General features: G+C 41.1%; 1 protein-coding gene across 11 annotated transcripts in view; it reads right to left on the reverse strand.

Moving 5' to 3' along the window:
* Positions 1–15,160, reverse strand: part of PLCH2 (phospholipase C eta 2) — an 85,461-nt gene that overhangs the window by 55,457 nt on the left and 14,844 nt on the right. For 9 of the 11 annotated variants that reach the window (XM_083802445.1, XM_083802442.1, XM_083802447.1 and 6 more), the window contains one exon: positions 13,882–14,354. In XM_083802445.1, the coding sequence (XP_083658571.1) occupies positions 13,882–13,990 (109 nt within the window). In that variant the 5' untranslated portion in view covers positions 13,991–14,354. Of the gene's footprint in view, positions 1–13,881; positions 14,355–14,902; positions 15,131–15,160 lie in introns of those variants that run through there. The other 2 variants (XM_083802438.1, XM_083802439.1) reach the window with 2 other exon arrangements.

The raw sequence follows: 15,160 nt of genomic DNA on the forward strand, positions 1-15,160 counted from the left end.
TAGAATATCTCTCAGCACTTTTTAGATATTGGAAATATCAGTGAAGAGCATTGCAGCAGAGAATTTTGAAAAGATTGGAAAGGTTTTCTTTCATGATTTCTACAACAGCAAATGCCCAAGATCATGTGTATTTTAGGCTAAAATTTGGTTTAATAAATCAAAATAGTTACTGACTTTAAAAGCACATGAGATTACAACATATACTAAGCAAAAAAAACCTTAAATGAGATGTTTCAGAGCAACAAAAAATAAACACATTTAGTTCCAAAAGGGAAGAAATAGGTTTACTTCAACATTGTGAAATACTTCTGTAGCATAATCTGAAATGAAAATCAGTAAAATGCAACTTCATGTAACATTTCACGTTTGGTGAAACTGTAGAGATAGAGAAACACGTGTAGAGTAAACGGTTTCGTTCAAGCTTCTCCAGCCATCTCTTTAAGGGTAACCACTGCCCGCAACAACCCAACGAATTCAGTCTGTCCTCACTATCCACAGGCCATGGTTTGTTCGTTCTTGGTAATAAATTATTAATACCCCCTATACACATCTGTTACTCAAATCACCAGCTAAATAATATATGAATAAATGAAGAGACTCCTCTTAGGGGAGAGAGCTGTGGGGGACCAAACTTTGAACGATGTGCTACAGCAGCAAGCATCAAAGCGTTACTATCAGGTTTGACCTCAGCTGGGTTTTGTTTTTTAAAAGGGTTAGAACTGAGCTCTATGAACATGAATGGCTAACCAGCAGGGGCATGGCATGAAAGCTTGCCCAGAAAATATATGGAAGAAATAGAGGGAGAGAATGAAACCCTAAATGAAGAAAGTGGGTAGAAAGAAGAAAGAAGTGATGCAATCTGAACACACAAAGCCTGCCATAAAACCAAAGGTGGAAAATGGCTACTCAAGGAAGCTTCTAAGTTCATTCTAATTTTCAGTAATTCTAAGCTTATTCTAAAGACACAAACAGTCCTTGACAATATTCACCCAGTCAAGCCAACCACGCAGCTATGCCCAGTAAAAGCACAAACTTTGTTATTCTTAGTAGTTTGTTATGAGATGTCATAAATTTCTAAACACATGTGCAAATAATTTATAATTTCTGTTATGCAGAGATCTTACTGCTGCTTCAGGCAAAAAGAATCCACATTAAAATACATCTTCAAATCTGTATTTCAAAACAATGTCTTTGCAAAGGGGAGAAAGTGAACGCTATACTGCACTAGGCTGCATCTCCACATAAAACGACCCTGAGGTACATTCCTAGAACATCCAATTAAAGCTTGTTAGACCAACATTTGAATGGATTTGAAATGAACCAAAATTTCCCTAAGAGATCAAAGGATGAAAAAAGCATTCTTATGTCACAAAGTGAAGGTAAGGGGAATTAGGCTCATTCTTACACGCCCTATCTGATTAAACTCTGTCTAAATCAAGTAGTCATGGATTATACTGGCTACTTTGGTTCCCTGGGCACAATCTCTGATGTGTTGCTAAAGATATCTGATCATTAGCCGGCCTGTTGAATTCCCTACCAGCATACACATAATTTTTCTTCCTCCATGGAGGTAGGTTGATCTTGGCAGTGCTACTTTTAGTTCCGTCCTGTGGATGCATGCGAGCTTCATTGCCATTACATCCGATGCAGGACAGTGTGTCCAGGTAATTGCTAAGGCCTCCTTTTTCAGTACGCCCCATCCACCGAGAACATAAGCATCACCTGTTCAGGTGCTGGGGAAAACAGACATCATTTATTTCTCTGTTGTAGAAATGAAGTGGAACAATTTGTCACTGCACAACCTGCTGTCCCTAAATTACCTAGCTATGCCACGTGTTTCACAACAGAAAAAATAGCACGGGACGGTCACACAGCTCACTCCAGCCTCTGACTTTTATTACTGCCTTGATTTTTTTTGTTCTGATTGAAGTGGGAAAGCTGCATAGCTTGGATGTTACTTGGAATCAGCTAACAACTTTTACTGAGAAGCAAAGAGCAAACTGCACGCAGTGCTATCAATCAAGTTACCTGAATTCACTGTAACAAATAAAATTATGGTCTAAACCAGACAGCAAACCAGCACAGACTCTTTGTTGATATTTACTGGCAAAATCATTCTGATACCAAAACTGTATTTACGAGCCATCACGGCTGCAATACCCAGAGAATACAGGCTTTATCCATGTCCTACATGTCTGTAAGATGTCTGTAGGATCTAACATCTGGTACTTGCACATCTCTCCCAGTGGAGGACTAATTATAAGCATCACAATAGTACTGTGGCAAATGGATGCTAGAAGACTAGGGAAGATTATATAAAGCCTACAGAGAGAAATAAAACACAAGAATAGAACTGTTTCTCTGGAAGAATATCCCTAAGGTCACTGGTTTTGTGGACACAGAAAGAAAAAGAAGGTAGTGTTCCACCCCGCAAGCAGCAAGTGCACGTTCCGCAGAGCTCAGAACAAACCCTGGTCTCCCTTCTGCATTTGCTGAGGACCTGGCAGTGCACAGCACCTGAATGCCTGCGGGTGCTTTCGACAGTTAGATGTGTTCCATGTGTTAGCTGTAATTTACTTGTCAGTCATTTATTTGACTAATTGCCTACTCAAAGTGGTTCATCACACACGATACCTGAAGTGTAACAACCACCATTAAAGATGCGATAGATTTGCCCTCAAACAGAAGACACAAGTAACGCCATCCTCTGTACATATATGCTTCGTCATAAAACATGTAACTGGCACGTGCATATAGAGAACCACAAAAACACACAATGCTGGAGAATAAGTTTCCAATTTAAATGTTTGCTAATGGCTTAAATGAACGATGTACCACAGCCAAAGCCAAGAGGGACGACACAAGCAAATCTGGTCAGCAGAACCTACACAGCAAAGCTCCTGTATAACCACCGAGAGGATGCAGGTACGTCAGACCCCTGTGGCAATTAGCATAAAGGTTTCTATTCTAGACAGCAATGATTAACGCCAGTTTGAAGGGATATGTAAAATACAGTGCACCGCATTGTGGGGTGGTCCCTCTAATTTAAAAGGCAACCTCTGTTCCCTCCACCAGCAGTCTGCAAGGCACACGTAAATGTAGGGTCTATAGCTAATGAAACTGCTCTGCTGTAAACAAATCTCAGGGAATTAGGAATTGCTATACCTTGAGCATTACCATTTCCCTGATGTGGTTCGTATTTCATTTCCAGTAAGTGGAATGGATTTTAATTTACTTAACACTCTTTTTATTCATCTGGATACCGTGGCCATAATTAATAAAACATGCCATCAGAGATAAAAGAGCTTCTGAATGACAGTGTACTGGTAAGATTTTAAAGAAATAATATCCTCTAAACACAGTCACCGACAGCTAAATTAATATCTCTGGACAAGTGAGAAAAGGAAGAGTTATCTTATGTTATCAGAGTACAACTAGAAAACAACTGTGCCCATAAGCACAAGTGCAATTTATCCTCTAGCTAAAATTCCAGTGTATATGGTAAAAAGAATAAATTCACCTACTGTGCTTCTGCTGTGGGCTTCCTAAATCCATTGTCTTCTAGAGATAAGATTATTTTTTCCCCATTTGCCTCTATCAGAACGTAAAAATACTCAGCATTTTCCCTCCGTCATGCTCCCTCTTCTGCAAGTCTCTTTCTGTTTGTATGAGAAGGCAGTTTAAGTTTCATCCCATTTATTAGCTCAGCCACTGAGGAATCTCTGTCAGTTTTCCGATGGTACAAGCTCCTCTACTTGTAGAGAACACCCGAGGAAATGGGGGAGAGAGAAAAGGTAAGATTTTATCTGAACTACTTTGGCTGGAACAATTAACACTTCCCTGCCTGGCATCTCCTTTCCTGGTATCTTCAGTGTCAGGTCCTCCGTGGCAATAGGAAATTCCTTATGACAGCTGTTTAATCCTCATGCTCCTTTTCAGATTGCCTCTGCTTTTCTCTTCCCCTGCTTATCAAGGAGTGGTACCCGATACCACCGCAGCCGTGACTTCTTACAACCCTACGAGGCGTCCCTTTTCAATTATGCCAGAGGGAGTAAGGATCCCAAATTCCATGGACTTTCTAAGTCTACTGTGATCCTTAGTCACTAACAGCTAAAAATTCTAGAGATCTCTATTAGTTGGTGGAAAATAAATGTCTAATTTGGGTTAGTCTTCAGTTAAAGTTCTTTTAAGCCTCTAACCCTGAACAGCAAAAATAACAGATCAAAATTATTTGCAAAGAAATGTACCTTTCTACCACCTTTATCACAAAGCTCTTAACTTTTTGACCTGAGAATCACTTTTGTTCCCTTGCTCTGAATTTACGCTCATGTAAAAATGGAGGATTTTGCTCCCTTTTCTTAATCACCTGGGACCAGGAGAGAGTTTTAACTTTTTATCCCTGACCACAGTAACACTACTACAATGTAATTTTTATCTAGAGCTGCATGAGAAAAAAAAAAAAAAAAGAAGAAAAAAGTTGAGCCTCTTCGAGTTCAGTACAGGATGCACCAGAGTCAAGGGGATGAAGATGGTCTGGAAACAGGTGCAAAATCATTTGCTTTCTCCTCCTTCATGGAGTCAATTGTCTGGAACTTCAGCATTTCAGGGAGCAGCATTTCATACCTTCCGAATGGTTCAAACACTTGGTCTCAATTGTCTATTAAAATTTTGGCATGTTAGCCCTAAGCGTGGTTAAGCAAGCATTATTCAGAAACAACTCTACTGATCATATCCTTATGGAAATGGTCAAAACTCAGTATTTGAAGATCTGATGCTTATCTAACTTTCACAATTATATAATGCAGCACAATACAGTACTTAATTAACAATACTCACATAGTTAAAAACATGAAATGAAAGAAGCTTTAAATACAGGGAGAAGGTACGCAGGCAGAGTGACAAGGTGACATTATCATATAAAATTCAGGAAAACGCCAAGGCGTATTTTAATATATTCAGATCCTTGGTGAGCTTATTGCCTGAACCTTGCTTCTTCATCTCCATTCAGAGAGGAACCTCCTGAATTCCTCCCAATTCCGAAGGGAAAAAGGAAGTTGTTAGGGTAGAACAAAATAAAAGACTAAACCTGTTAATGTTTCTGTACTTAAAATGCATGCCAAACACCACTCGCAGTCGGCGTAATGGAAGCCTTATTTGTTATTTGAGATAAGGACTATGGATAAAAAAAAAATACCCCACACATTTGAGACATTACCAGAAAAGCCAAGTGTTTGTAGAGGCAACTTCCAGCTCTGGAATTACCACGTGTGCACGCCATATATGTTCCTTTACAGGGCTCCTTAGCTCCACTATTTGCAAGGGCTGTTACCACTATCTGCAGAAAACCACTGTGAGCTGCTTCAGAAGACAACCAGTCAAAATTTTTTGTTCTCTCAAGAAACAAAGCGTTCCTCTCTCAAATATGAGGTATTTGACCTCAGATCTAATTTGCAGAGAAGATAAAAACAATGATAAAAAGAGAATTCTTGCTTGCAGTTGACAAGCATTTAAATGTTTGAGAATGTAAGCACTTTCTAGAGCCAGGCAGGTTTCACATTATCACACAGATAGGTATGGCTTGGATTTTAAAAAGCCAATTACCCAACTCTAAACGCAAATCAAAGCCAGGCAATAGAGCATGTTTTAAGACACAATGGCTAAGAGTAGCTTGGCTATATCTGCATTCATTTTTAGAGGGATTAAATTTACTGTAACTATCAGCAGATACAAATAATTCACTTATGAGAACGTGTAGGAGGGAGAGATTTCATTTACAGTGTTTACAAGAGCTGCATCCTTTTGTGAGCTGGCTTGACTGACAGATTTAATAGCCAGATCTTAAGAACTTCCCACAGATAATGCCAATATCATGGAACTTTGTTAAGGAATACTGCGTTTCCCCCACACACCCCCATCTTCAACAGCCACAGAGGCTAAGCCTCACGCAGATGAATGAAAGGAACATTTTCCTCTCGCAGCACTATAAAGACTCGGTCTTTGATTGCTCCAGCACTGCTTCACTCAACCCAGCACTCAGCTTACTCCCTCTAAACATACTGCGCTTATTCTGACCATCTGAGCACTATTTTTCCCTATTTCACTAGTTTCTAAGAATCGAACTACAACCACTACGTAGCCAGAACAAGCAGTTCTACATCTCTCCTCCTGCATGGCAGCAGCAAATAGCCTCTTGCAACCGTTCCTGCAGCTATGCACACACAAGCACGCACGCCGTGCAGTATTCTGGGGCTACTTGTGCAGTACTGGTCGTATACTGTACGAGAACCATATTTCTGCATCACCTTTGTCATGGTACTGTTCCTAGGAACTGCCTAGTACCCGTGGAAATGGCACGAACATCCCCTTGTTCCAAAGTCTGTCCGTCTCTCTCCTTCTGGGCTGGGTTTGTGCTTCCATCCAGCAGATGGCAACAGCGACGCACGCAGCCCCTCAGATCCGCAACATTCTCTGGAATGTGGGCATAAACACTACTATGTACTGTGCTTCAAGTGTCCCACTTCCCTCCACACACTTACCAAATCTCTGCATGCAGCAACAGATACACAGGAGAAAGAATGAGGGAGTGGGAGGAAGGGAGAAAGTGACGAAATCGCTGAGGAAGGAGATTTTGGAGAGGAAACAGAAGGTAACATTCAGGTGATCGAGTTTCCTAATCCGTGCCCAACCATAAAGCCCCCTCTTAACATCAACACATCATAAATTTACCGTGCTTAAGGCTTTACTTCAAGAGGGTATTCCACTTCTCTTGTAAGTGACACAAAAATAAATCTACCGAGAAATCTAAGTTACAATAACAAAAGTCTCTCCTATCACGTTAGCAGACTGCTACGCTTATGTGTGCAGTACAATGGTTTCTGCCAGCATGGAAAAGACCCCAATTCCACAACATAACTCACTGAGTAGTTTTTAGTTTGCTTTCGCTTGATAACTGCTACAGAAGAAACAGAGCTGGTGCTTGAATTGACTGCCCGGCACGGAAAGGCGAGGCCAAGCCGCAATGTCCCGACCGGCAATGGAGAAGAACCAAGAATCCTGACCTCTGCTTAATGTACCCTTGTGGCTCCCATTGCTATTCTGGCAGTTTCACGACCTCCCAGGCATTTGTCCTCACAAAACTCACAAAGTAAGGTTGCTACCAGGTCAAGGGATGTCTGAATTGGAGGCAACAAACTGCACGCCTCTCTGCTCCACTGCAGGTGTCAAATTCAATCGCGGTTAGACTCCCAGCTGCCAAGGCATCTCAGCGGGGATGTCGGAGCTGAAACGAGTGAGGAGACTGAACACCTTTATGCATCTTGGCACAGAGCCTCTGAGAAACACAATACTCTGTACTAAAACAGGCAGGCAACAACTCTTTACTAAAGCAAGCAGGCAAAAACCCCAATCAAACAAAACCAGGAAATAAATTAATCTAGGAGGCTTGATACATTCAACAGGCAATGAAAAACTATTTGGGATGGCAAGGCTTAAAAAGCTCACTTAATCCAAACCAATATCCTTATGGAAACAAATATCAATTTCTCAAAGAGATCAGAAAGGAGTACATGGATTATACCAGCTGAAAGATGACACAAACGTTCAGCAGTAAAAATAAAACGCAAAGTCCCCAGACCCTGCTTGGTCCAGATTTACTGCTGAGCTGTGTCTTGTATCACCGTTTATCCTTCAGAACAAAGGATTGGAAAAAGAAATAAATACATATGAGGAGTGTTGTGAGGGCACTCTAGGTAAAGGAAGATAACAGCTAAGAAGGAATCCAGGTTGTGGAGTGCTTGTATCAGGCTAAACACAAGCAAGAAAGTTCAGAGACTGTGTTGCTTTGTATCATGGCACCATCGATCAAGATCATTGGACTGAAACATTCCAGATTTATTCTGTCGCAAACTTGTAGGGCTTAGTCAGGTGAGTTTTAAGGAATTCACCATGCACATTAGCGACCTCAAGAAAGATTTCTGAACCTGGGACCAAGTGGTTCAGCCTGCCTTCTTTCAGAAGGAACATGCATACAAGCAATGAACGGATGGATAAAAGGAAGACCACCGCTGCCCTCTAGTGTTAAATTACCATCAAATATGACCTGAGGACCAAAGCTACTGCCATCAGTACAAGAACCTTTCTCCTTGACAACATAGTACGTTACATAAATGGCACAATTTCTTACAACTTTGTCACCTTGTAAGGGGACATGAAACAGCTCAAAGGCTGAATTCCTTCAAAAGATTTTCATTTGAAGCTTTTGACAGTATGAAGAACGCTGTATGAGCATGGGCAATAGAAGGTAGAAACAGGAAAACAATCAATTTTCAGCTTGTGAAGAAGGCTGTTTCATCAGTCCTCTGATCCTTCTGATCCAGACCAATGCACGAGGTGAAAATACATCAGTTTGCGATCTCTCAAGTAAAACATCTACCTAAACGTTTGGCTGCTGATTTCAATGTATATTCTTGCAAAAAGAACAAATTTTGTTCACAAAAGACCTTTTCGTTTGTTTGTTTTTAAATAAAAAGCAATCTAATTTGAACAATTTTGAATAAACTCCGCTATCTAGGTGGGGTGGCCACACAAAACTTCCAAGGCTCGGACTCTTGGATTCTACAGATGGTATTTTGCAGGACAGTTCCCAGGCAGCTGCTATCAAGTACACACAAGTGCCACTGTCTAGAAGAGCTTACCATGGTTATTTCATTACTGAATAATGTAGGTGGAGCATTATTATTTGTTTCAGCACTGGTGATAAGAGATCCAAACATGACTGGAACCTGCCTGCTGTGCAGGAGTAGCAGATCCCACCTACTATCAAAATAAGACAGATGACAGAGGAGGAAGTGAAGTTGCCCAAAACAGTCAAAAAATAAGCTGGTGACAGAATCAGAACTATCTTTAGATATCCTTGGAGTCAAGTCTTTTTTCCAACAGTCCACAGACTCGTGATAGCTTTTAATCACTGTAAACTGACATCGCCAAAGGAGACAATAGCACATTCTAACAGCCTCACTTGTTCATTTCTGCCTCTGCAGCACAAAGTGGGACAAACGGCAGCGTGCAGCGTTCACTACACTTTAGTCTCCATTGAGCAAGAAAAAATGTTGAAAACAATTCTTGAAATTGAGACTGTACAAATACTTCGGGATTTCATGTTAGAATTCTGTACTATCCACTGTCTACGCTGTACCAAATCAAGGAGACCGCCGTGCTCAAGTTGAAACACTTGGAATAAACAGCGTGTCTTTTCAGATTTTATTCAAACTGCATCAACAAAAAGAAAAAGTCTTTTTTTGGTCACTCACTAATACAAGCAAAACTAGTAGAGCATCAGTTCACTTTTCATCCTCAGCTGACGGGCAAGTTCACAGCATTGTAGCTCGACTCAAAGTTACTTTCGGGCAGCTGATGCTAACTCCCAACCTCACTTGTGTCTGCTCAGCTAAACCTGCACGCTGGAGATTTCCATGGCAGCAGCACTGATCGCGCAAACAGGCAGCATGTTAGAGCCACACGTTGAAGGCCATCTTAAGTGCTTCTCCAGGCTAATCTGATGTACCATATACCTAAGCAAACAGGATTTTGCATGTCTGTGCATAGCACTCTTTCATCAGTTTAGAACGGAAAACTGAGTCTAGACATGCCAGAACATATTTAAAAAATAGAGGATTACTGAATTTGCCACGCATCTCCTTGATTTTGGACTTTCCCAATGCCGCTGTAATAATCTTGAATCACTATTATACAGCAAAATGATGTACAAGTTAAATGCATTCCACTCCATGCATTCCTCATCCAGACACAGCCTACACAAAGGGAGTCCTGATTCCAAAAGAAGCAATAAGTTTTGAGAACTGTTCTTGTCTCAAGTGATTAGACAAACCAGGAAAGCACAGATGAATGGTAAAAGTTTCAAGCCATCTAAGATTAATCAGTACTGACTGAAGTAGATTGTAGGTAGCTGAGGAGGATTTAACCACACAGATTTACACCAACCAGGATTCTCACTTGCTAGCTCCACCCTTCCCAAGCTTTCTTGCGGGTATATTCACTCAAATGAGAAAGCTGAAACGTCAACCCTTGAAAACATATGCTTGATAAAGCTGAAGTGTCATTTTTGAAAGCAGAGACTACTCAATCAAGCAGTTCAACAGTAGTATTAGCACTTCTGTATACACTGTTTAGCATTTATTTTAATACAAAAGTGAAATAAGCGAAGAGAAGAGCTGTCACTGCAATACACAGCGTTTAAACTGAGTCATTTCGGAGGTACTTAGGGAGATAAGAGGAAACCAAACTCCAGTGGGTGTTCTGAGCACGTCTGCAACGCTCAGATTCCTGAGCAGGAGCCCAGCTTTTGTTGGGTTCCGACCCACTCGCGCTGGAATGCTGGAAGTGCTGCACAGGCACAAAGACGACTTTCTCCCCCTCCAGCCAGTTCTGCCATCCCTTTGCACTTTGTCCTACATACCCACTGACAGAGCTTTATATCCTGATTTATATAAGGGGCAGTTCTTGTTCGAGAGGCACTAAAACAATTCATCCTACAAATCAAAAGTAGTTCCCTAGAAGTCTGTCTCCATGCTGCAGTAATAACTGGAACGTGCCATCACACTGCGGCACCGCCAGAAAGCACACCGACGTGACGCACCTGCTTCACCTCGGTCTCCGCAATTCTCTTTCACACCCCTTGCGAAACAATTTATGAGAAAGAGCGAGAAGAAAGAAACATCACCACAGCTGGGGGGATCTGCAGATGAGAGGCAGGTAACGCAAGCTGCAGTAAATATTTCGCTCTATGTCTTTTGCACTGTAATACAGCAGGACTGGGGCAACCTTCCCCAGAGCATGCAGGCAAGCTTCGATCTTGCAGTTCGTCAGCACGTGAAGATGAACTGAATGCAAAAGACTACAGTGGAATACTAAAGATCAGGCCTTAGGTATTCTTCAAGAGATTCATCCGCTATAAAGAGCACCTCTTAGGAAAGGGCCCAATTTGGTGAAGCACAAATATACGAGAAGATAAAGCTAAGAACTAATATGCGGGCAATCACTTATGGGGTGCATTTGCACAGGCGAGCTATTTTTAATACAAAACAAATATATTCAACCTCATTAGTGCTAGTAAAAACTATACATGGCAGTTCAAACAGTAAGCCAGCAGAAGACAAAATCGATCTCAATTGCTGGAAATTCGGCTAAAATGATGGAATTCGTTCCTTTGAGAGCCCAGCTAAAAAAAGTGTTGTCTACTTCATGTTCTCCTTTACTGCCTACAGTCATATTTCAAGCAAATGAGTCCTGAATTGAATACATTAAGTAGCAATTAAAGACTTGGGCTAAATCTATTGTATTTTCAATGCAATGAGCCAGCTCCTCCTTCTTTGGAACCCTCCTATAGCACAAATTCATCTGCCACAGACATCAGTTACACAATTCCCTTCCTCCTACTCAATCTCCAATCAACACCTGATGTGCAAAATCACATCTGTAATCTCCAGAGCTTCCTAAGATAAGAACTCTTTCCTCTGAGCAAGCTGTCAACACTCAGAAAAGACCAACAGCCAACAATAGTTATTCTTTGAGCTCTGCAACTCGCAGCTCAACTCAGACAGCTTCATGGCACAGAGCCACAACCCGAGGCGCTAGAAATCTCCCCCCCCAATCCAATTCAAGGAGGATTTTCCAGAAGCGCTCGAATCAAGGAACAAAAGCTGCGATCAGTTTTGACAGTCTCGGCCTATGATGCTAATTTACATTTTAAAAATATCTGGCCCCAAATGTTTTGCTCTGAGAAACAATTTGGGTTCTCCTTGTTCTTACGGCCTTCGGAGCTGCATTCTACCACGACGATTCCCCCTTGTTTTCCCAGCATTCAGTGTTCCCTCTGGAATTCATCTGTTAAAGATTAAAGAATAAAATATTTAGGAGCACCTGGTGCTGCTGAATAAAGGAGCCTGGTTGAAAGCCAGAAATAGTTGATAAGCAACTACACCAGTGTCATTCACAGAAAAGGCTAATGCTGTATTCTCAATGAAGTTACAGGACTACAAGAATTTCTTGCTTAAGGAAAATTACTCAGACAAGAAAAATAATTGTTTTGTCTCAGAAAAAGCCTCAGCATACCTCACTGCCTTCTGACTGCAGTCAGAAACCAATATTTGCTCTAGCAAAGCTGTATAGACCAAGTTCTCCAGTTCTTACAAATTGTGCTTTTCCCCCCAGTCCTCTTCCCTCTCAAATTCATTGTTCTTAAGAATATGATTTCAAACTAAGGACTCTCCTATTTGGGATCTTTATATATTAATTACCAACATGAGATGCCTCAGAGATCTGTGGGAATAAAACTTGCAATATCAGATTTGAGAATGTGTATGTCTTTCCTCCTGCTAGAAGTAGTCCTGATCTCTGCTGGTTCCTGGCTTAAGCCCTAAAGCACAAGGCTTAAAAATACCTCCCAAAATTCATCACTGTTGGTTATAAACACTCTTAATTGCTGCTATGCATATTAGTGTCCAACTCCTTTTATTTAATCTTGCTGAATTCTTCACCCCAATAGCTTCCTCAAACATTCCCTATCGTGAGGGATCAGTTGCAGATGAGAAGAGATCATATACACACTGCCCATAAAATTTCTATCCTGCTTAAGCCACAAGTCAGACAATGATTCAGAGCCAGTTCGTTATTGACACAAACCCACATTGCTTGAAGATCTGGTAAGCAAGTGGAGAGTTCTCCTTCCATCTACCTGTGAGTTTTGCCAGGTCCCAGTTTATTGCTACACCATTATAATTTACAGCCGCAGAAGACGATTTTCCTTTAGTCTGGAATGGAAGCACTTGAAGAGCTGGGAAACTGGCATCTCAAAAGGACTCCAATCGTTTATTCAAGTATAAACCATTTACACGAAGCTACCAGGCTGCCTAGCATGTCTTGGGAAACACTGGTAACATTACAGTTGTTTTTTGTTATCATGCAGCAAAAAGAGTTCATAGCACAATTTGCAGCCTACCTACAAACACTGAAAAAGCAATTCATTCCTTCATGCAAAATATATTACAAAACCAGATATTAATTTCACCATCCATGAAAATCACCATGGAAACAACTCTTTTCAATGGAGACAGGAGGTCAGGGATCGGGGGGTTAGTCCAGGGGTCAGCTTAAAACACTGAGCCTAACAATAGCTGGGTTTTAATCATGCCTGCAAATGGATGGACTACAACTTCAAAGTACCTCAATTTTCCTGCATATTAGAGGGTTTGCTACTGATGGGCGAACACAGCACTGCGCTGACAAACAAATCAAAGCAGTTTTAACTTTCCAAAGACTGCACGTGTAAAGTCCATCACGCAAGACATCAACTCCAAGAATGCGTGATGGGAAAAGTTTAGTGATTCTACAAATAAAGTCCTTCCACTTGTCTCTGAAACATCACAGACCACGTGTAAGTGAGACCGAAAGGACTGATTCAGACAAATCTATACTATAGAGGGCAACATTCCTTTTTTTTTTTTTTTAATCTAAACTTTCTACAATTTCTGCCCTCTAGCATCACTTCATTTAATTCCCAGACTATGTCAGGTGTTTGTAGTCTCATATATACCACCAAATCCTGGACACTACTGGAACAGATCCAAACCAGGCCAGTTTCTAGGCTCTTCAACCAAATTCTCTTCACCACATGAGCTACACAGTAAAAAAGGAATTGAGGAATTAATTCAGCCCCCTGATTTACAAGCACAATTCCTTCAAACATATTTAAGGAAATGTAGAAGTACCATATGAAATGTCAATACCAAAAAAATAAATTTGGGATAAAAGAAAACATTTTCAATACCAAACCATTACGTGAAAGAATTGTAACCTTTCACTTACCTACTGTGATGACATTTGCAGAGAGGAAATGGAAACAGCTTTCATTATGGAGCATGAGTTCTCTTTGTGTTAAATCCTCTGATACAGATTTTGGAGAAGTCAGAGCCATCTCAAGCTTTCAGAGCAACCTAGCAACAGTGCTTGCTCTAAGTCAAAGTATTTCAGAACGTACGTCTGCAGGAAGATTCAGTCAAGTAATAAAAATCGGAGAAAAATGAAAAATTTCAGAGGGTGTTGTTGGCTTAGGTAAGAAATCGCAGCAAGTACCTTATCTAGAATTCCACCGTCAGGAGACTGTCCTGGTTTAATCCTGCTGACACATATTCCACACATTGATGAGTAGAAGTTACAGTGAGGAGAAAGAACTACCGCTCAGCTCAGTCTTTGTAGAATGGATGTGACAGCCCTTCCCAGCAGCACGAGCATTACAAGCACTCCGTGTTTCTTCCCAGGATCTCTTGCACGCCACAGACCTGGAGAAGACAAGATTTTTAATAATGGAAGTTGCTTTAACTCTTCATTATATAACATTTACTACAGAGACATAGCTGGATTGCATACAATGGAGCGACCTGTTTATAGCTGCTTATAACCAGATAGCTCCTTGCACAAGAGAAGCACTGACTCCTCTTTCCCTCACCCCGGTACTTCCTATAATCAGACAAAATTACGCTGTTGCAGTAACTGCTCCAGAAATCAAATTACTCCTGCTGGGTTTAATTATACACACACGTATTTACACATATATACATGCAGATAATATATACATACACACACATACTTAATTCAGACATTTTCTAGAATAAGGGAAAGTTTCAGCTAAACTCCCAAAGCACAGCTTTGTGAGCTCTTTGCTGTGATGCTGGCTTCTTCATTCAGCTCCGTCTCTTACCCTTAACAGCTCTTTTCCGCTCTTACACGCTGTCAATTGCCTCCATACTTGTACCTCTTCAGTCGTCTGGCATCCATCTTCCCTTTCCCCACCTAATTCTCTCTCGCCCACTGGCTACAGAGGACTCACCTTTCCAAAACGTTCAGATCAGTAACTTCCTCGGAGAAAGGAGGTCAAAGACTCCCTCCACCAAGAGCAATCACACAAGGCACAAACCTGGGATCCTTCCTTATGCCGGTAACTGTTTGAATCTATGGGAGTCTCCTTCAGTGTGTAATTACCAGTTGAGCTCTGAAACATTGCCCTAACATGTTTTGTTGTGAAAGCACAGATCCAGTTTGACGTTACTTTAGAAGAGAGAGGGCAGTGAGGCATCACTAGTAACTT

Source organism: Anser anser, assembly GCF_964211835.1.
Source record: "Anser anser genome assembly, chromosome: 17".
NCBI classification, from domain to species: Eukaryota; Metazoa; Chordata; class Aves; order Anseriformes; family Anatidae; genus Anser; species Anser anser.